Genomic DNA, 22,948 nt, shown 5'->3' on the forward strand with positions numbered 1-22,948 from the left:
CATCAAAGGTTATGGTGAGAAGGCTGGGGAATGGGACTAAAGGGGAGATTGGATCAGCTCATGATGAAATGGTAGAGTAGACTCTGTGGCCGACTTCTACTCCTTTGTCTTATGGTCTAAAATCTGGCTGAGTGGTGCCACAACAACAACTCACTCAATGCCAGCAAGACATATCTGTTTATGGGGGAGGGAGTTGAGTTGGAATTGCTGCGAGAAATTCAAATTATTACGCAGAAAAATAGATCAACAAATCACACTTCAAACAGCAATTAAACCATCAAAATGAAATCAGTGGTCATACTTCAAGCTCAGACAGAATATGAAATGTTTCTTCTGTGCACAAATAAGGAAATATAGCTCAGATTTTTCCTAAACAAACCTTGAGGAGAATGGCTCCTTTTGGGGCCTTTTTGTCATTAAAAACTGTGCTCTCCAATAATTTAAACCGATCTTCCATCAAAGTGCGTGATTCTTTCTCTTCCCGTGTATGATGTGTTCCATTCCCCCTGGCTGTCCAACCAAACTTTGGTTCACCATACCTCTGGAAAAGTGAAATTTAAAAAGTGGGAAAAAGACGTGGCTGAGTGAAACCAAAGTGTTACTAAATTATGCACATTTTTGCTGAAAAATGCCCCTGCATTACCCATTCAGCTTGACTCTTTCATTACTTTTCTGGGCATTAACAGAGTAAAAAAAACTCAAGTTGACTTATTACTCCAGATTCTTTGCGAACTCAGCTCAAGTGAAAATGGAGAACAAGAGGATTTATTCATCACTAAATCACTCTTGCCCACCCATGTTTCATACCTCATTGTTTTCTGGTGTATTCACTTATTTTGCATGTCTCTAACTACTTAGAATTCTTTAGCTCCTTAACTCCGTCAGAATTCAGGTACGCTTCTTTTCCTGGTGGTACAAGTCTGATTTCATGAGCAAAGAGTCAAACCATTTATATGAAAATATTGTTCCACAATGTTCTTATAGGCACAAAGGCAACTGGGATTGGAAGATGCTTGGCTTATTATTGAGTGTCAGACACAAGAGAGTTTGAGCATTAAGTCAATATACACTTGACTTTTATTTCTCATCACATCTTATGGTCAATGGGACAGCAGTATTAACTTGTCCTTTTTCATTTAACATTGTTGTATTTTGGTTTGTTAGGTAGTGTGTTACACTGAGTGCTAGTCCCAGCATAACTAAGATCTGGGTTCACTAACATTCCACAGATGCTTGGTGACACTTTACTAATTTTACAATTCCAAATCACTTTTAATGCTTATTCTCATGATCTTGCAACTTACAACATTGCGTTTTCATGTACAAATCTTAAAAAGCACTGAATAAATGCTTCACATTAAAAAAAAATGCACTGCAGGGATTCAGGGAAAGGGCAGGAAAATGGAAGTATTGCCAGTCAAGTTTTAAGTGTCTATCAAGTCTATGTGTATAAGCTAATCTTGTGTATATACAGCCATACTCAGTTACTTGTAGATTGTGTTTTATGTTGTGCTTTTTAATGCTGCATTAGATCCAGAGTAATAATCATTTCATTTTCTGTTACACATGTTCTAAAGACTGACAATAAACAATTTTGTATCTTGAGTTTGACAGAAGAGGTAAACACTTGATGGGCTGAGTAGGTGATACAGTCTCTGAGCTGGGCAAATCTGCAACAGTGCTGACTGCCCAGCTGGCCCCAGTGTACAACTTTACCCTGATTCACCCCCTCTCAGGTGTAAGCAACCCTGTAAGCAATACCCAAAAAGCAAGAATTTCTAGTACAGAGTTATAAAGTGAAGTTATAGTCAAACTTGTGTAGTGTCTGGCCCTTCCCTAGTCCCTACCTTCTCTTCAGATTTACTGGTTGAAAACATTACAACTGTCACAATGGGAAGGAAAGAAACAAAAGGGGCCATGCAGAAATTACAACTAAGATCAGGCTGGAACTACTTATGAATATAGGTTTCCACAATATCTTGAAAATCTTTTATACGTTTTAAATTTGGGCAATAATCATTATCAATTATAGTCAAACTGACTACAATAAAATTATAAAGAGCCATTCAATTACCTATAGTTGATTTTGACACATACCTGTGTATCCATGTTAAGTTTATTCAATGCTTCCATATCAGTGCTGAAATCTGAAAAGCTACAGAACCTGGAGCTTCCAGAACAATGTTCCTTTGGAGAATCAAAGGCAGAGCATTCACCATCGTTAATATTCTCTTCTTTCACTTGAAAGGTGCCAGTCCCATCAGGATAGTCAAGCTGATTGTTATATTTCTCACTTAAGTAGTCACCAACTTTAACAGCAACTATATCATCAGAATTAGCTGAATTAGTCTCGTATTTCAGAGTCATTCCAGTTTCTGCGCTGTGATCAGGAATGCCTTCCAAAGGACTACGTTCTGAATACCATTTCATTCCAAAGGAATTCTGAGAAAGGTCTCTCTCCCTTGAGTAATTCGAAGTATCTCCAGATTCGATTATTTCACCAGCTTCAACGCCGCCTTGTGTTATAGTTGGCTCCATTTCTGTTGGAGAAAACACTGCACTTCAGCTGCTGCTCATCAATTCAAGCTGATAAAGTCACAATAAAATCAATCAACTATGAATAAATAGAATATTCCAAAAAAGTTAAATCATATTGAAACATTCAGTTCATCTAGAGAAATTAAAGGATTCATTTCTGAATATTGTCTTATGGCAGCAATCCTTAAGAGATGTGCTCAAAGATAGGGAGGGCTATGCCTGTGACGGGCCCACTTTTTACAGGCTTTTCCTTTCAAGGGCATTGGTGTTCCCATACCAGGCCATTACGCAACCAGTTAGGATACTCTCCACTGTGCATCTATAGAAGTTTTGTCAAAGATTCAGATGACATGCCAGATCTTCATAAATTTCTAAGAAAACAGACATGCAGGTTGTGCCTTCTTTGTAATGGGACTTACATGCTGATGCCAGGGCAGATCTTCTGATATGATAACACTAAATAATGTAAATATTACTGTCCCTCTCCAATCAGATCAAATATAAAATTGTACATCCAGGTCCTTACCATGACTTTGATTTTTATGGTGCCAAAATTCAGAAGTTTAATGACAATACAGAAATGTCATCACCTTTCAAGCCTACACAGGGCACTCTTAATCCAAATGTACAATCCTTAGTTTAGCCAGGGAAGGCATCCACCCTCTTTAGCCCTCTATGAATTTTGTTTCAATGGAGATCAATAAGCATATTTCACATTGGTCTGTCTGTGGAATTCAACAGAAATGGTCTTACCAGATAAGAGAGAAAGCTTCTCTAACAGAATCTTTTGTTTCCCCAGAAGGAGTTCCTTCTCCATTGTAAGATTTTTAAACTGTTTATCCAAGTTAGTGATTACATCAATGGCCTGCAGATTAGAAGCAAAAACATGAAATACAAAAACATTATCAATACCTGGTTTAAATGTTTGGTAACATTAAACAATGAACATTTATTTCTATACTCAACATTAACTTCAAAAAGTTCTGAGCAGAACTAAGTGCTGGACGTGAAGAAGTGATACACCTGAATCTTCTTTCTGATTTCCCAATCCAACCCTATCATCATTCCAACATCAGACCACTTGCTGCCTTCTTGTTGCTATCTATTCTAGGATGAGTAACCCCTGTGTCTGGGTAGCCTCCAACCTGATGGCATGAACATTGATTTCTCTAACTTCCGGTACTTTCTCCCCCATCCCCTTTTCTTCAATTCTCCACATTCACTCTTACATTTTTCTCTTCTCCTCACTTGCCTATCACCTGGTGCCCTCCTCCTTCCCTTTCTCCCAGAGGGTCTACTCTCCTCAGATTTTTTCTACACCCCTTTATCTTTTCCACTGAACATCTCACAACTTAAGTTCATTCTCCCCCCACCCCCCACCACACCTGGTTTCACCCATCACCTTCCAGCTTATACTTCTTCCAAACCTTCTTATTCTGGCTTCTTCTCCCTTTCTTTCTAGTCCTGATGAAGTGTCTCAGCCCAAAACGTCAACTGTTTATTTCCACAGATGCAGCCTAACCTGCTGAGTTTCTCCAACAGTTTGTGTGTGTTGCTTGAGATTTCTAGCATCTGCAGAATCTCATGTTTATGACTTAAGCATATTTTTATAATTTTAATGATTTTTCAGAATCAGAATTGGATTTATTACCAGTGACATGTCATGAAATATGTTTTGTGACAGCAGTACAGTGCAAGGTGTAAAAAATTATTAACACGAGATTCTGCAGATGATGGAAATCTAGAGCAACATACACAGAATGCTGGATGAACAGAGCCAGTCAGACATCATCTATGTAAGGGAATAAATAGTCAATGTTTCAGGCTGAGGTTCTTCATCAGAACTGGAATAGAAGCAGGTGTAAGTCAGAATAAGAAGGTGGGGTGGTGGGAAGGAGTACAAACTAGCAGTTGATAGTGAGACCAGGTGAAGGGTAAGGTAGGTGGGTGGTGTGGGGGGGACTGGGGTAAAAGAAATAAGTTGGGAGGTAGTAAGTGTAATAGGAATACAGTGGAAGAAAGGAGAGGAGGGGATGAGAGGGAGGTGATGTGCAGGTGAGGAGAAGGGGTGAGAGAGTAACTAGAATTGGGAATAGAAAAAGAGAGAAGGGCGAGGGGGTGTTATCAATGGAAGTTAGAAAAATCAAAGTTTATGCCATCAGATTGGAGGCTTCCCACACAAATATGAGGTGTTGCTCATCCAACGGCAGTAATGCCTCATACTCTGTGCATTAACTAAATCATAAACAAACCTCATCAAGGATAACACCCTTTGAAGCCATTTGTCTGTCATCAAAAAGGTTGTTCTTCAGTATTTTAAAGCGATTTTCCATCATCTTACGGGACTCGCGTTCTCTCAAGTTATGCAATATTGCCTTCTTTCGAGCTTCACACAACTCTGAGGGCTGAAATGCCTAAGAATTGAATAAACCATAAAGAAGAAAGCTGAGCTTCCATGAGAGATCAAGTACAGTACAATGCTTTACGTACAATGACCACATCAACTAATGAAAAAGATTCTTAGGTCAGATTCTTTATATTTTAATGACCTCAACCTTGTCATAATTTGGAAGCTTGTGTGCCTCAATAACCTGGAGAGCTATGTTGTCTGGAGTCAGGGCTTCATGCTTTGGCTCTTGGTGGAATCATCCATGCCAAATGGGTCAAAGCGTAGAGGGCAGACAGAGTGGTCCACCAGTCCTCCAGGTTCGGGGGTTCAGCTCAGGGCTAGTAACACTGACTGATAAAGCAAAATGATTATGGAAACAGCAACAAAGAATGCTTCTACATCTGAGTGCAATGGTATTCCTGAATCTTCACTTGGGACTTGCATGACTGACAGTAGTGAAAAACAAGAGGAAGCTACTGACACAATGAAGAAACACCTGATCACAGCTAGAGATGGAGGACCTTATTGCTGCCCTAAATGCCAACGGCATAACAGGCATGAAGAAGACGCACAAGACCATAAGGCACAAGAGCAGAATTAGCTCATTTGGCAATTCCATCATAATTGACATCCCCTTCAACCCCTTTCTCCTGCCTTCTCCATGTAATCTTTAGCACCTTTACTAATCAGGAACTTATCAGGCTCGAGATAGCTAGATAGATATATAGTCATGAGCTCTTGGTGGGATCATCCATGCCAAATGGGTCAAAGCATAGAGGGTAGACAGAGGGGTCCACCAGTCCTCCAGGTTCAGGGGTTCAGCTCAGAGCTAATAACACTGACTGGTAAAGCAAAATTGAGATTTCTAGCACCTAGCTCATGACTTTCCTCTGGACCCTCTCTAATGCCAGATAAGGGCCCAAAACTGCTCACAATACTCCAAGTGTGGTCTGACCAACGCCTTATAAAGCCTCAGCATTACATCCTTGCCTTTATATTCTAGTCCTCTTGAAGGGAATGCTAGCACTGCACTTGCCAACCTTACCATCAACTCAACCTGCAAGTTAACCTTTTAGAGAATCCTGTGCAAACTACAAATTCTCTTTGCAGCTCTGATTTCTCATTTTTCAACCCATTTAGAAAATCATCTAGGCCTTTATTCCTTCTACAAAGTAGATGACCATACTCCTGCCCACAGTTTTCCACCTGCCAATTCTTTTCTGCGACAGATCTCCTAATCCGTCTAAGCCCTTCTGCAGACACCCACTTCCTTAACATTATCTGCACCTTCACTTATCTTTGTATTGCTCACAAACTTGACCTCAAAGCCACGAATTCCATCATCCAAATCATTGACATACAAGAGAAGTGGTCCCAACGTTAACCCAGTGAAACACCACTAGTAACTGGCAGCCAACCAGAAAAGGTCCCCTTTATTCCCATTCTTTCTCTCTTGCCAGTCAGCCAATCTTCTATCCAGCCTAGTATATTTCCTATAATACCATGGGCTTTTATCTTGTTTAGCAGCCTCACATATGGCACCATGTCAAAAACCTTCTGAAAATCCAAGTCCAGCCCACTGACTCTCCTTAATCTACCCTGTGTTATTTCATCAAAGAATTCCAACAGATTTGTAAGGCAAGATTTTCCCTTAAGGAAACCATGCTGACTATGACCTATTTTATCATGTGCCTCCCAGTGCCCTGAAACCTCATCCTTAATAATAGACTCCAACATCTTATCAATCACTGAAGTCAGTCTAACTGGCGTATAATTTCCTGTCTTTTGCCTCCCTCCCTTAAAGGGATACTTGCGTTTTCCCATCCTCTGGAACTATTCAAGAATCTAGTAATCTTTACAAATGCCTGCTAGTATCCCCTTTCAATCACCTTTGGCCAGCTCATCTCTCTGGAGCTTCCATTTTGCAATATAACAAAACGTTGACTTAAACTCACCTTTCTTCGAGTGGAGTGGGTGATTGATTGTGAACTCTGGAAAAATCCCCTAGAAAACAGGGTTTGCAAGGGCTTACAAAAAATTGAAAATGCTGCGTGCAATCTCCCAAATTCTTACTACAGTGAAATCCCACCTGCATATATAGCAGACTGAGTCTTACAACCAAGATTCAAGGTATCTCACATAACAGAAATGGTCACTTCTCCCCTATTACACATCACTACAGAGAGTGGAGACTGCACCAATGTGATCTGAGCTGGAGAGAAGACTACAGAGGAAGCTGTTGAGGATGTTGTCTTCCATCATTATTAACTAATTCACACGTTTAGTATTTCTGTGTTTGCTCAGTTCCCTTCATATCACAGGTATGTTTGTTATCTTTTGTTGCATCCTAAACATGCCCCAAGCACCAGTGTGGACACCCTTGATAAATGTAAATGATTAACTAACCACTGATCAACGTGTGCTCATGCTTTACTGTAGACGGTGTTGTGGCAGAGAAGTGGTGAAAGTAGTACTGGGGGGTTCAATCCTGCACTCCAGTTCTAACTGGAGCTTTGAGTTCTTAGCTTTTCAGGTGCTTCAGTATCCTTCCACACCCCCCAGTGAAGTTTAGATTGGGAGCTTAATTGGTCATTGCAAATTTTCCTAGTGGCAGGTGAGTGCTGGAATCTGGAAGGGGGTGTTGATGGGAACGTGAGGAAAATAAAAGGAGATTTTGTTTCAAAGACTTGGCCCCTACAGCAGTCTGAGGCAATTAATTCCAAATTTCTTCCTCATCTCTGCTCTAAAGAGACATCCTTGTATTCGGAGGCTAATTTAAATAATCTGTGAAATGTGGACAGATGAAAAAAAAGTTTTGAACATCTGACTTTTAAAAAGATTCAATGTTTTGATGGCCATAACACCAAATAAAGCTTAACCAGCTGTTCAAGCTTATATCAACTGTTCTGCACCTTGTTATGCAATGAATCTACATTACAAGGAAGGCTGGGAATCAGGTCAGCTTTATCCAGGAAATTCTCTATACCACTATAACCTGCAAATTACTGTTCTAACATTTACCCAGGGTGCTGTCGTCTTAATCACTAAACCCTTATGCCACGTATGCTCAAGGATCCCTCATGTTCCACACAAACTTAACTTTCAATTTTGTAGTTGAAGATAAAATACAACACAACTTCCTCACATACACAAGGTTCAGGATAAATGTCATTCTCTCAGAACATACAATGAAAATGGGAATTAAAGATTATTCTGAATGAAGAAATGTTTAATTTCACTTTCTTGGAGTACAACTCTATTGATTATTACTATGGCACTAGGCTCGCTCTTTAATGTGCCCACGATAGAAATACATCAAAATACATTACAACTCCTGATTCTTTAGCTGACTGTTGTAGGCTTATATTCACTTTATAACATACTTAGAACAAACTTTCACTGTACTTAACTGTTACTGACCTGTGAGGCACATCAGGCATATGGTCAGTTAATGAGTTTCCAAATCCAATTCGACCTCTAGTATTTGAATGAGTCTACAGGGAGGGAAAAAAATCAATTGTTACAGGAATGGCAAGAAATGGCAATTGTCATTAGATGGAAAACATACTTCAAAACAACAAATGATCACTTGAAATCATGTGCTGCCACATCAAGGTACAGGTGGCCCCCGCTTTACAATTTTTCGCTTTACGCCACTTCGCTTTTACAAAAGACCTACATTAGTAACCTGTTTTCGCATTACAAAGAGGATTTTTGCTTTCACGAAAATTTTTCCCATATAAATTAATGGTTCTATGCTTTATGCCATATTGGCTTAAGAAAAGTTTCATAGGAACACACCTTTGTAAAGGGGGGGGGGGGGTGGGGAGGACACCTGTACTCATACCAACACTTGAGTCAGATATTTCTCCAATTAGTCTGCCAACAGTTTGTCTAGCTTAATAAAATCTTCTAACAAATAACAATTTGCTTTTAAAATGTGTAGAAGCCTTCACAATGCTAAACTAAGAACAGTTTCCTTCAAAAGGCCCCAGAGAGTACACACAATTCTAGCATGGCTGAGTTGCAGAAGTGGAAATGGATAAGCTCAGCTCTAATATTTAAACTCAAAAGTGCACATGTTGGTTTCTGTCACAGAGTACGTAATTGACTGACTGCCTGGTTCCTGGAGTTCAAGTTCCCATCACTGGCTAACTCAGGAGCAAGGATTGGAGCCCAAAGGTTGATCCAGCCTGAAAGCTGAAGACTGATGGCAGAGACCTGGATACTGAAGAGTGAAGCCTGTGTTTGGAGTTGATGACTGTCCGTGTGTGTGGGAGGAAGGAAAGTAAGAGGGTTGCTTTGTTGGTGTTGTTTTATTATTTGTGGTGTTAGAGTGTCAGAGAACATAACAGCACTGAGAAGAGCCCTTCGGCCCATCTAGTCCATGACAAACTATTAATTTGCCAAGTACCTTTGACCTGCTCCCAGACCCTAGCCCCCTATACCCTCCCTTCCTTCCAAGCTTCTCTTAAATGCTGAGATCGAAACCACATCCACTACTTATGCTGGCAGTTCATTCCACACTCTCATCACTGAGTGAAGAAGCTCCCTATGCACTGCCCCATGTTCCTCAAACAGTTCACCTTTAACCATGACCTCTGGCTATAGACTCAACCAACCTCAGAGGAAAAAGTCCGCTTGCATGTATTTTATCTTTGCCTCTATCAAATCTCCCCTCAATCTTTTACATTAGAAACACAGAAAACCTACAGCACAATACAGGCCCTTTGGCCCACAATGCTGTGCAGAACATGTACTTTCTTTAGAAATTACCTAGGGTTACCCATAGCCCTCTATTTTTCTAAGCTCCATGTACCTATCCAGGAGTCTCTTAAAAAACCCTATTGTATCTGCCTCCACCACAGGCACTGGCAGCCCATTCCACGCACTCACCAGTCTCTACATTAAAAAAAAAACCTACCCCGATATCCTCTCTGTATGTACTTCCAAGCAACTTAAAACTGTGCCGTCTCATGTTAGCCATTTCAGCCTTGGGAAAAAGCCTCTTACTATTCACACGATCAAAGCCTCTCATCATCTTATACATTTCTATCAGGTCACCTCTCCTACGTCGCTCCAAGGAGAAAAGGCTGAGTTCACTCAACCTATTCACGCAAGACATGCTCCCCAATCCAGGCAACATCCTTGTACATCTCCTCTGCAACCTTTCTATAGTTTCCACATTCTTCCCATAGAGAGGTGATTAGAACTGAGCACAGTACTCCGTGGGGTTTGACCAGGGTCCTATACAGCTGTAACATTACCTCTCAGCTTTTGAACTCAATCCCATGGTTCATGAATGCCAATGCACCATATGCCTTCTTAACCAATCAACCTGCTCAGCAGCTTTGAGTGTCCTATGGACATGAACCCCAAGATCCCTCTGATCCTCCACACTGCCAAGTCTTAACATTAATACTATATTCTGCCATCATATTTGACCTACAAAAATGAACCACCTCACACTTACCTTGGTTGAACTCCATCTGCCACTTCTCAGCCCAGTTTTGCACCTTATCAATGTCCCGCTGTAACCTCGGACAACCCTCCACACTATCCACAACACCCCCAACCTTAGTGTCATTAGCAAATTTACTAACCCATCCCTCCTCTTCCTCATCCAGGTCATTTATAAAAATCACGAAGAGTAGGGGTTGCAGAACAGATCCCTGATGCACTCCACTGGTCACCGACCTCCGTGTAGAATATGAGCTGTCTACAACCACTCTTTGCTTTTTCTGAGCAAGCCAATTCTAGATCCACAAAGCAATGTCCCCTTGGATCCCATGCCACCTTACTTTCTCAATAAGCCTTGCATGGGGTACCTTATCAAATGCCTTGCTGAAATCCATATACACTAAATCTACTGCTCTTCCTTGATCAATGTGTTAAGTCACATCCTCAAAAAACTCAATCAGGCTCATAAGGCACGACCTGCCTTTGACAAAGCCATGCTGACTATTCCTAATCATTTTATGCCTCTCCAAATGTTTATAAATCCTGCTTCTTGGGATCTTCTCCATCAACTTACCAACCACTGAAGTAAGACTCACTAGTCTATAATTTCCTGGGCTATCTCTACTCCGTTTCTTGAATGAGGAAACAACATCTGCAACCCTCCAAACGTCTAGAACCTCTCCCGTCCCCATTGGTGATGCAAAGATCATTGCCAGAGGCTCAGCAATCTCCTCCCTCGCCTCCCACAGCAACCTGGGGTATATCTTTTCTGGTCCTGGAGACTTATCCAACTTGATGCTTTCCAAAAGCTCCAGCACATCCTCTTTCTTAATGTCCATATTCTCAAGCTTTTCAATCCGTTGCAAGTCATTCCTATAATTGCAAGGTCCTTTTCCATAGTGAATAATGAAGCAAGGTATTCATTAAGTACTTCCGCTATCTCCACTCAGTCCTGACAAAGGGTCTTGGCCCAAAATGTCGACAGTGGAGTCCTGACAAAGGGTCTCTGCCCGAAATGTCGACAGTGCTTCTCCTTATAGATGCTGCCTGGCCTGCTGTGTTCCACCAGCATTTTGTGTGCGTTGTTTGAATTTCCAGCATCTGCAGATTTCCTCTTGTTTGCTCCTAAACTCAATACTTCAATTCATGAAGGCTAATGTGCTAAAAGCTTTCTTTATGACTCTACCACCTGCTATGCCACTTTCAGAGAATTATGTACCTGTATTCCCAGATCCCTCTGTTGTACCACACTCCTCAGAATCTAAGATCCACTCTGGTTGGTCTTTCCAAAGTACATCACCTCACACTTGTCTGCATTAAATTCCACCTGCCATTGTTCAGCCCATTTTTCCAGATCCACCGGTCCAGATCCTGTTGCATACTTTGATAGTCTTCTTCACTGTCCACTATACCCAAATCTTGGTGTCATCTGCAAATTTGCCGATCCAGTTAACCATATTATCATTCAAATTGTTAATATAGATTACAAATAACAACAATCCCCTACAATGATTCCTATGGCACAGCACTAGTCACAGGGCTCCAGTCCAAGAGGCAACCATCTACTATTACTCTCTGACTTCTCCTACAAGCTAACATCTAATCCAATTTACCACATTCTGAATGCTGAGCAACTGAACCTTCTTGACCAACTTCCCATGCAGGACGTTGTCAAAGACTTTGCTAAAGTCCATGTAGACAGCATCCATTGCCTTGCCTCCAACTTTCCTGGGATCTTTCTCGAAAAACTAAGATTGGTTAGACACGACCTACCATGCACAAGGCCATGCTGACTATCCCTAATCAGTTCATGTTTATTGAAATATTTATAGTCTGAGGCTGGACCTATCTTCCAATAACTTTCCCATTGGCCTATAATTCCCTGGTTTATTGTTACAGCCTTTTTTAGTCAATTGAACAACATTAGCTTTCTGCCAATCTTCTTACACCTCACCTTTGGCTAAGGATGTTTTAAATATTACTGCTAGGGTCCTTGCAATTTCTGCATAAACATCCCAAAGGGTCTGAGAGAACCTGAGGATTTCTGAGAGAAATCCTTCCTAATTTGCTTCAAGACTGCAAATACCTCCCTCCTCTGTAATCTGTACAAAGTCTATGACCTCATTTCTAAAGATTGTATCCATCTCCCAAGTAAATACAGATGCAAAAACATCAAGATCTCCCCCCCACCCAACTCTTTTGACTCCATGCATAGATTACCACTGTTCTTCTAGGGACCAATTATGGTCTTTGCTATTAATCTATCTGTAGAAGCCCTTAAGGTTCTCCTTTACCTTGTCTGCTAGAGCAAACTCGTGTTTTCTTTTAGCTCTCCTGGTTTCCTTCTAAAGTGTTCTCTTGCATTTCTTATATTCAAGTACTTCATTTGCATCTTTTGCTTATACCTACTAGATCAGGGGTTCCCAACCTGGGGTGCGAGATGGAATTTCAGGGGGTGCAACAAAGAGTGGCTTGTGTGCTTGAGTGACAAGTCATGAGTCATCACTCAGCCAGCTGCCAGTGTGCCTTGAGAAGTGGTAGTAACGTTTGTCCCAAGCACACTCCAGTCTCCCGCTGCCCGAGTCAGCGTTGAGGATTCTCATCAGTGTTACCTGGGAAGTTACACCTCAGAGTTGAGGAGTCTCTGTTTACAACTTTTTCTGAATAAATTAGAATCTAATTGCTCAATTTATATTTGCATTTTATGCACTGAGTTAAAAGCTTATTTTTTTTAAGTTCAATTTGTTCACCCACAGTATTGTATGTGGTTCAATTTGTAGTTCAAAAATTAGAAATTAGACTTCTTCGTCTTCAAATGTGATATTACTTTTGTAGGGGGTGCGAACATTGATCAAACATTTCCTAGGGGTGTGGGGCATAGAAAAGGTTGGGAATCACTGTACTAGATAGATTTGGTGCATTTAAGGCAGAGATAGATAGCTTCTTGATTAGCCAGGGCATAAAAAGGCAGGGGAGTGGGGATAACAGGAAGAATTGGATCAGCCAACGACTGAATGGCGGGACAGACTCAATGGGCTGAATGACCTACTTCTGCTCCTTTATCTTGTGGTCTTGAAAAAAAAACAGGGCCTCGATATCTTTCAAAAATCAAGGTTCACTAGCCCTGTCATTCTTTCCTTTTATTCTGACAGAAACATACAAACTCTGTACTCTCAAAATTTCACTTTTGAAGGCCTCCCACTTACCATGTATACCTTTGCCAGAAAATAGCCTGTCCCATTCCACACTTGCTAGATCCTTTCTGATACCATCAAATTTGGCCTTCCTCCCATTTAGAATCTCAGCCTGAGGACCAGACCCACCCTTTTCCATAATTACCTTGAAACTGATGGCATTATGATCATTAGATGCAAAGTGTTCCCCTACACAAACTTTTGTCACCTGCCCCGTCTCATTCCCTGAAAGATCTAGTATCACACTCTCTATCTAGCTGGGCTTCTAGAGTCTGATTAAGGAAACTTCCCAATACATATTTGACAAACTCTTTCCCATCCAGCCATTTTACAGTATATGAGCCCCAGTCAATATGTGATAAGTTAAAAACACCTACCACAACATTATTTTCTTGCATCAGTTTGTGATCTCTCTTCAAATTTCCTCCTCCAAATCCAATGGATGTTGAGTGGTCTATAACCCCACTAACATGGCTGTACCTTTTTAATTCCTTATTTCTACCCATAGAGCCTCACAAAACCAGCTCTCCAGTCTCTCCTTACTGGGCACTGCCATTTTCCCTGACTACCATTGCCACCTCACCCCCTTTAATCTCTTCCATTCTACCAGGTCTAAAACAACATGATCCCAGTACAATGAACTGCCAGTCTGCACTTCCTGCAACTAAGTCTCACTAAAGGCTACAATGTCGTAAGTCCTCGTGCTAATCCATGTCCCAAACTCACCTCCCTTTCCTACAATACTCCTTGCATTGAAATATGTATAGCTCAGAACATTAGTCTCAGCATGTTCAACCTTTTGATTACTAACTTTGTATGCAAGTCCCACCTTCCCTGGAAGAAAGCTCAATGATCCAAAATTCTTTACGTCTCCCCCCTGCACCATCACCTTAGCCACCTTCCTGTTTATGACCTCACTAGCATGTGACACTGGTTGTAATCCTGATATCACAACCCAGATGTGAAGGAAGTTACCACCTAACTCCCTGAACTCTCTTTGCAGGACATGGTCATCCCTCCTATCCATGTATTGATGTGGATCACAACCTCTGGGTGCTCAGCCTCCCAGTTTGAAAGGTTGTGCACTCGACCTGAGATGTTCCTGACCATGGCAAACAGGATGCAACATACATCCAGGAATCTCATTCTCATCCCCATAGAACCTTGTTGGCCATGGCAGATTTAAAATATGAAAGAAAATGTCAAACTCAAATGGATCAAGGCCAGTAGGACAGTGAAAGTAGTCAAACCAATTGTCTGTGTTTCCCCACCCCATCCTGCCTCCCCTCTCCCAGTTTGGGGACTCTGAACTGATTTTTGCTCTGGACTAATCTAATCAGAGCAACTGAATGTGGACACAAGAAGCTTCAGCTAATGATCTGCTTAACCTGAGACCATTTTCAGACGAGTAGTTATTTACTATATTTACTACAGTGGCAGACCTACCCAATAAGCAATCTGTAATCTTGTTAGTGTCTGGATCCCCTAGTTTGACTGGTTTAAACCAATGTGGGTTGTAGCCCTGAACCAGATACAATAAAAAGGCATGAAGGGCCAATCAGATTTTATATATCCAATGACATTGGAACACTACATTTGAATTGATAAGGAATGCGCTTACAGCTATAACTCTTTCCAGATAATTATCATCGCAACGAAGAAGCACCTTGCCAGGGGCTAGGAGAAGGAAGGATCAATCATCTGGCCAACTGAAATCCCCTTTTTCAGTGTTATAAATAGGAAAACTGGTCTGAGTGAGCATTGGCACAGAGGGACAGTAGAATTAATGTTTTAAGTTGTTCGCCTGGGATCAACATACTTTACATGTTTGTGCAGAGACAATAAACTGCGAGCTTTGATTAATTACGAGTTGCAGAGTGTATTTCCTAACTTAGTTCAGTTGATGGATGGTCAACAACCTCCTTTCTGTTCTCCTAATCAGCAAATCCCCTATCATTACAGCTCGCCACCTTTCGCCCTTCCCTTCTGAGCCACAGAGCCAGGTATCTGACCACAGTGGTTTTTCTTTTCTAGGCCACCCCCCCACAAAAGAATCCAAAATGGTATACCGGTTGTTGAAGGGAACAGCCACCCTGCCTACCCTGCACTAGCTGCCTTTCCCCTTACCCCCTCCTGATGATCACCCAGATATCTGTGCTGAGTCCGAGTGCAACTACTTCCCTGTACATCTTGTCTATAAAGCTCTCAACCACCCAAATGATCCCTATTTCATCCAATTCCAGCTCCAACTTCTTAACACAATCCGTTAGAAGCAGCTGCTGAATCCACTTCTTGCAGGTATAGTTGTCAGGATCACTGGAGGTTTCCCTACCTTTCTATATCCCGCAAGAGGAAAATTTCACTATCCTGCCTGGCATGCTTACTCCTCTATATGTGCAATAATAGGTAATGAAAAGAAATTCTATGACGTACACCTCAACTCCCCACTCCAACACAGTCCACTCACACAATGGCAACTCTGCTTAATTGCAGCTTCTTTTTTATTGGATCTTGCTAAGTGCCTAACTGTGCAATCCAGTGCATCCTTGGGAACTGTGGCACGCGAAATATTGTCCAGGCTGCCCCCATTCATTTCTTTTTAAACCCACTCTGCCTCTATGCAATCAAATGTTCTGCTTTGTTGTATTCGATGTTGATCTGCTGAATATTGTGGATATGCTATGTTGACTCCGGAATGTGTGGTGACACTCGTGGGCTATCCCTGAGCACATCCCCAGGTCACTGATGCAAACGACGCATTTAACTGCACGTTTCAATGAACATGTGGTAACGAAATCTGAATCTAAATTATTGAACTTCCTGCTGCCCAAGCTACTCCAGGTGGGCTGTTGCAGTGACAAGATTCAAGCCAACTTGTCACATGAGAAATAGGTTCAAGCACTTAGAAACTAAAAGTGGACAGCCTTACTGATCCTGGAAGAAAGTCTGCCACCTTCACCATCTTGGTTGCTTACTGAAGAAGGCTTCTAATTTTAGCCTAATTTCAGAAAAAGTCACCCCAATCCTTGGATACAGATTTCCTCCCTTCTCCTCAGCAACCACACTGCCCATTTGCAGCAACACAGCTGACTAAACAGAAAGAATCCTCAATTTTTATTAATGGCCATTATCTCAATGTAATTTTTCCCCTTGACAAACCAATCTAATCTCCTGACATAATGCCATCCAAATGCTTCTGGATAATGGCACCCACTGAAGTTATGAATTATGCTCAGAGAAGGAAGTGAATCTCTTATCAAACCTAAACTCATCCTTAGGTTAATATGACTAAATGCCATCTCAATGCTCTGAGGCATCTAATAACAAGACTGCAGTTTATTTTTTCCATTTAAGACTGATATTTAAGGCAAGACTTGAACATGTCACTCTGTTAAGGAACTCTTGGACGATTGTTTAAAAATTATTACTTGGTGCCGGGGGATCAAGCAATTACAGCTCAGGACGTTATGGAGTTTGGAGTTCAATTCTGGTGCCATTTGCAAGGACTCTGTAAACTGTCCCTGTCACCACGTAGGTTCCTCCAGGTACTCCGGTTTCCTCCCACAGTCCATAGACAAACCTGGTTAAACAGACACCGTAAATTGTCCTGTAATCAGGCTAGGGTGGTGCGGCTTGTTGGGTCAGATGGGCCTGTTCTGCACCACATCTCTAAATGAAGCAAATAAATATCCTTACTTATAGACTGTAATTTTCTTCCACAAAAGTGAAGGAAAAGGAAAAACTATCACAGAGAGTGCTCTGCTTAACCACTTACTAAACTGATTTTTTTTTTGTACCTAGGTACATATAACTACTTTACATGGAACAAGCTTCTTTCCAACTGGCAATTAATGTCAAATGACCACTTTTAGTCAAGGGCATTTCCACTGAAATATAAACACTGGCCAATTTAAGTTCCAGATTTCTCTTTCTACTGTCATTATGGCAAAGCCAATGAATTATAAAAATATATAGTTTCTTCATAATTATTTCATCCACACTCACCTGTACACCTAATTCTGCTTCAGTCACAGCTTCTGTGTTCAAATTGAATGACTGGTCCCACAACTTGGAGCTTCTAAATGCATCATCTCTTAATGTAGTAAAACTATCATCTTCTTCATCATTCAAAGGTTCCTCCTTTACTTTCATAGTGCATACTTCAGAACTATCAGGATCAACCAGCTCACAGGTATTGATTTCCGATACTTCCCTCTCCACCTTAACAAATGTTTCTCTAGGGTTGTGTATATCAAACTGTGTGAGATCAGTCCTTTTGTGATACTCTTCAAATCTGTTTGCTGGCACCCATTGAGTTTCATAAGCTTCAGTGACAGCAAAGCCTCTACCTTTCATAGGAAAGGCCCTGACATTACCAGTGATTTCATTGTATTCTTCAGGCTCGGGAGATTTCACTGGACCCATTTCTGTTTTTAGGTCAAGTATGTCATTGCTTAATTCATCAGTATTTGGTTTGGATTGGCAATCAGCTGAAGGAATGATAGCATAGGGCCTGTTGAGCTGTCTGACCTCTGTTGGGGTGGTTTCTGGGAAGAAATGCCTCGAATGGGGTGGTGAAACTTCATCCACCAATTTCCAAGTTGTCGAACTGCTCTGAAGTGATGGTATTATTGGATCACAGGCAACAGCATCATGAAGAGATGCAGAGGTGCAAAAACCTGTCCTGTCTGACGGTCGATGTTTGGCATCTGATTCTGAACTTGTAGCAGCTGTTGTGCAATGAGAAGTGATACCATCACTTTCCAAAGTAGCAGCAGGTGGTGTTTCTGCAATTAAAACAATATTAATCTTCAAAATTATCTATTGTTCATGGCAAAGGGCAAGGTAGTATTTAAATAAAACAATGAACCAGCAGTCATCACAGGAGTTTCATGTGAACCCATCAAAAAGATTAAAAAGCTTCTTAATGAAAGATACTTCTGCATGGCAACTATGATGTGCTTTAACAAACCCACGGCTTTCAATTTACCCATACCCAACCTCAAGAAGTTAGACCAACCTCTGGATCTTTGAATCGAGGCATAACTTAAGAAACCACATTTTCAAATCTGAAACACATAATCAAAAGGTGCAACGCAGATAAACAGATAAAATGCTCTGTTTACCCGCAATACACTTTCTCTGTCGTTTCCTTTTTCCTACCTTGCTGTCCTGATGTGTGGCATGATCTGCCTGGATGGCACACTCAAACTAAGTTTCTCCATTGTATCTTGGTACAGATGAGAATAATAAACCAATCAGCAGTTTAAAAGAACAATCATATTTCTGAGCAACTATGAAGGTGCCAAGAATGAAAATATTGCTTTCAGAAAGAAAAATGTTATTCAATAAAATCATAGAATATAGAACACAATAATACAGCAGTGGAACAGGCCCTTTGGCCAATAACATCCTGCTGAACTGATTAAATTGCCTAAACATGATAATCTCCTCTGGCTAGGTTTAAATCCCACCTTTTTTCACACGTTCATGTATTTATCCAAGAGCTTCTTAAATAGCTCTATTATACCTGCCTCCACTACCACTCCTGACAGTGCATTCTGGGCACCCACCACTGTGTAAAAACAAAATGTGCACCATCTATCCCCTTTGAACATAAATTCTCCCATATAAAATGCATACCATCTAGTATCAGACATACTGAATTTGGAATAAAAATACTGGTGATATACTCCATCTATGCCTTTTATATAAACCTCTCAGACATTCCCTCAGCCTCTGTCACTCCTGAGAAAACAGTCCAACCTTTCCTTGGAGGCACATGCCCTCTAATCCAGGCAGCATCCTGGTAAACCTATTCTGAACCCTCTCCATAGCTTCCACATCCCTTACTATAATAGGTTGAACAGAACTGAATGCAATACTCCAGATGCAGCTTAGTTTAAGAAAGCTGCAACACAACTTCTCAGCACACGAACTCAATGGCCTGACTAATAACATCAAGCATGCCAAGTGCCCTCTTCACCACCTCAACCTGTGTAGCTACTTTCGGTGAGCTATAGACAGGGATTCCAAGATCCATTTGTACAAAAGTACTATTAAGGGTCTTGCTGTTAACAGTGCACAGTACATTTACGTGTACTCTCCCAAAGCACAGCACTTTATTTTTGGCTGGCTTAAACTCCAAGGCATTACAATTTCAAGGTATAATATGAAATTATTAATTATCATACATTTCCCCTGAAATCTTTTATCAACAGTACCTTTGCCTCATGATCAGCCTTCACTCAGCCTAGATTTATTAGGTATTTTGTACCCATACACAATGCAGGATTATAAACATTCCCTAGATACTGAAAGACTAATCTCCCACCGTATTGCATTAATGGTGAAAAGTGTTCTTAATGGAGTTCTTTTGAGGAGCTAACAAGTGCAGTGGATAGAGGGGAAACAAATGGATGTTATTCACTTGGATTTCCAGAAGGTATTCGATAAGGTGCTACATAAAAAAACTTATCCATAAGATGGATGCATAGAGTTGGGGTGATGTATTAGCACGGATAGAGGATTGGTTAACCAATAAAAAGCAGAGACTTGCGCATACATGGGTGCTTCTCTGGTTGGCAATCAGTGGAGAGGGGTGTGCCACAGGGGGCAGTGCTGGGCCCGCAACTGTTCACAATATACATTAACAATCTGGAAGAAGGGACCAAGTGTAGTGTATCTAAGTTTGCTGAAGACACTAAATTAAGTGGAAAAGCAAATTGTGCAGAGGGTATTAAGAGTCTGCAAAGAGATATAGGTAGGTTAAGTGAGTGGGCAAGGGTCTGGCAGATGGAGTACAATGTTAATAAAGGTGAGGTCATCCACTTTGAAGAGAAAATGGAAGATCAGATTATTATTTAAATGGCAAAACATTGCAGCTTGCTGCTGTGCAGAGGAACTTGGGAGTGCTTGTGCATGAATTACAAAAGGTTGGTTTGCAGGTGCAGCAAGCTATCAAGGCGGCAAATAGAATGTTGGCCTTCACCCGGTAGAGGGACTGAATTTGAGCGGGGGGGGGGGGGGGGTTATGCTGCAACTGTACAAGGTACTGGTGAGGCTGCATCTGAAGTACTGCATATAGTTCTGATCTCCTTACTTGAGGAAGGGTATACTGGCTTTGGAGGTGGTGCAGAGGAGGTTCACCAGCTTGATTCCAGAGATGAGGGGATTAGACTATGAGGAGAGATCAAGTCGCCTGGGACTGTACTCGCTGGAATTCAGAAGGAGGAGAGGAGAGGAGATCTTATAGAAACATGAAATTATGAAAGGGATAGATAAGACAGAGGTAAGGAAAGTTGTTTTCACTGGTAGGTGAGACTAGAACTAGGGGACATAGCCTCAAGATTTGGGAGTGTAGATTTAGGACGGAGATGAGGAAAAACTGCTTTTCCCAAAGAGTGGTGAATCTATGGAATTCTCTGCCCAAAGAAGCAGTGGAGGCCCTCTCAGTAAATACATTTAAGGCTGAATAGATTTATGTATACAATGGGAATTAAGGGTTATGGGGAAAGGGCAGGTAGGTGAAGATGTGACCAGATCAGCCATTATCTTATTGAATGACAAAGTAGGACTCCTGCTCCTATTTCTTATGTTACGATGTGTAATTCAGAAGCCATATTTTCCCCAATGACAGTTTTTCCTCAAATACTGCAACAAAAACAAACAGAGATACAGATTCTGAATGCCAAATATAATTTACTGGACTGAAGATAGCGTACTTTTCTACATTACATACCTAAAACAGGTGACTGAGGGCTGTCAAACTTTTTTACTGGGATCTGTCCTGCAGTCTTTCTGTAAACTAGTTGGAAAACTTTCCCACTGGAGTGTTTATATAATTGTCGTCCATCCAAAGACTTAACAGGATGAAGTATTAGACTGTCTCCCGGCGGTATCTTCAAAGTGCTTGGGACGGTGACACAGTACCGTCGACCATCTTGATCAAGAGAGTCAGTTGGTCCTAACAAAAAAAATGGTGAACCATTAAAACACTGGAAGAGAAGCCACAACTGAATGCAGCCAAACTAAAAATTTAAAGATTAAAGACAATACTTTACATTATGTGCCAAGGAAGACAAGTTGTACAGAAATTATTCTTGCTTATCCCTGCCAATATATTTTTAATGTTATGATGACAGCAGAACATTTTAGTATATTACATACCGTTTAAAACATTTAGTATACTGCATACTCTGCAAGTTCAAGCTGACACACTGATTTAATTAGGGTTTAAATTATGTTTTGACTGAATCATGTTAATTTGAACTCTTAATTTTCAGGGAAGATTTCTTTTTTTTTTATTATTATGAACTGAAATACTCAAGTCTCCATTCCTTTCCATGACACATCTTTGTTGATTCTGCACTATCCAGACTTTAGAACTTAAAATTATTTTCAAGCAGGTAATGTTAATAAATCACAAACACCAAGCCTACCTAAAGGCAATCCAGAATATTTTGTCTTACACAACAGGTAACGAGTTGGAGCAGAAGAGGTTTCAGTTTTGTTCTGTGATGCAATGGGATTCACAAAGCAGCTTGAAGTAGGTGCTGGAGTTGTACTGGTCACCAATGTACTCAAAGCCCCAATCTTCTGGAATGTAGTGACAGCAGATTTAATGGAAGAGGGGGCATCGGTAACACTTTTCACTGTAGTGTCAGTGGTTGACATAAAGACATCTTGTTCCCTTTGCTGGGTAATCAACATGGGAGGAGACTGAGCTGGATCTTCTGCTGCAGATAAAGAAGGAACACAAAAGTGAAGCACCTCAGATTTATTATTATTTTGTATGACATGAAATTTGTTTTGTCGCAGCAGTACAGTGGAAAGACTTAATTATTCTCATTATTCATATCATCAGAAGAGAAACATTTCATTAGTTTTCTGTTAAAAACAATTATATTTAGTGGTGCTAGAAAGTTTGTGAACCCTATAGAATGTCTCCATTTCTACATAGATATGATCTAAATTGTGATCAGATCTTCACACAAGTCCTAAGAATAAAGAAAACCCAATTAAATAAATAACAAAGCATTATACTTACTTAATGGGAAAAAAATGATCCAATATTACATTTATTTGTTGGAAAAAGTATGTGAATCTTTGCTTTCAGTAACTGGTGTGATCCCCTTGTACAGCAATAACTTCAACCAAATGTTTCTGTGAACTGTTGATCAATCCTGCACATCAGTTTGGAGAAATTTTAGGCCATTCCTCCTTACAAAACTGCTTTATCTCTGGCATATTGGTGGGCATCCTTGCATGAACTGCTTGTTTCAGGTACTTCCATAACATTTCTATGGAATTAAGGTCAGGATTTTGACTTAGCCATTCCAAACCACAAGTTTTCTTCTTAAACCAT

General features: G+C 40.8%; 1 protein-coding gene across 4 annotated transcripts in view; it reads right to left on the bottom strand.

Moving 5' to 3' along the window:
* Positions 1 to 22,948, bottom strand: part of LOC140716569 (uncharacterized) — a 123,070-nt gene that overhangs the window by 45,951 nt on the left and 54,171 nt on the right. For all 4 annotated transcript variants that reach the window (XM_073029404.1, XM_073029403.1, XM_073029405.1 and 1 more), the window contains 9 exons: positions 22,023 to 22,319; positions 21,323 to 21,547; positions 17,587 to 18,368; positions 8,348 to 8,421; positions 6,883 to 6,931; positions 4,791 to 4,952; positions 3,292 to 3,403; positions 2,098 to 2,540; positions 380 to 541 (listed from right to left, as the gene is read on the bottom strand). In XM_073029404.1, the coding sequence (XP_072885505.1) occupies positions 380 to 541; positions 2,098 to 2,540; positions 3,292 to 3,403; positions 4,791 to 4,952; positions 6,883 to 6,931; positions 8,348 to 8,421; positions 17,587 to 18,368; positions 21,323 to 21,547; positions 22,023 to 22,319 (2,306 nt within the window). The remainder of the gene's footprint in view (positions 1 to 379; positions 542 to 2,097; positions 2,541 to 3,291; positions 3,404 to 4,790; positions 4,953 to 6,882; positions 6,932 to 8,347; positions 8,422 to 17,586; positions 18,369 to 21,322; positions 21,548 to 22,022; positions 22,320 to 22,948) is intronic.

Source organism: Hemitrygon akajei, chromosome 25 (assembly GCF_048418815.1).
Source record: "Hemitrygon akajei chromosome 25, sHemAka1.3, whole genome shotgun sequence".
NCBI classification, from domain to species: domain Eukaryota; kingdom Metazoa; phylum Chordata; class Chondrichthyes; order Myliobatiformes; family Dasyatidae; genus Hemitrygon; species Hemitrygon akajei.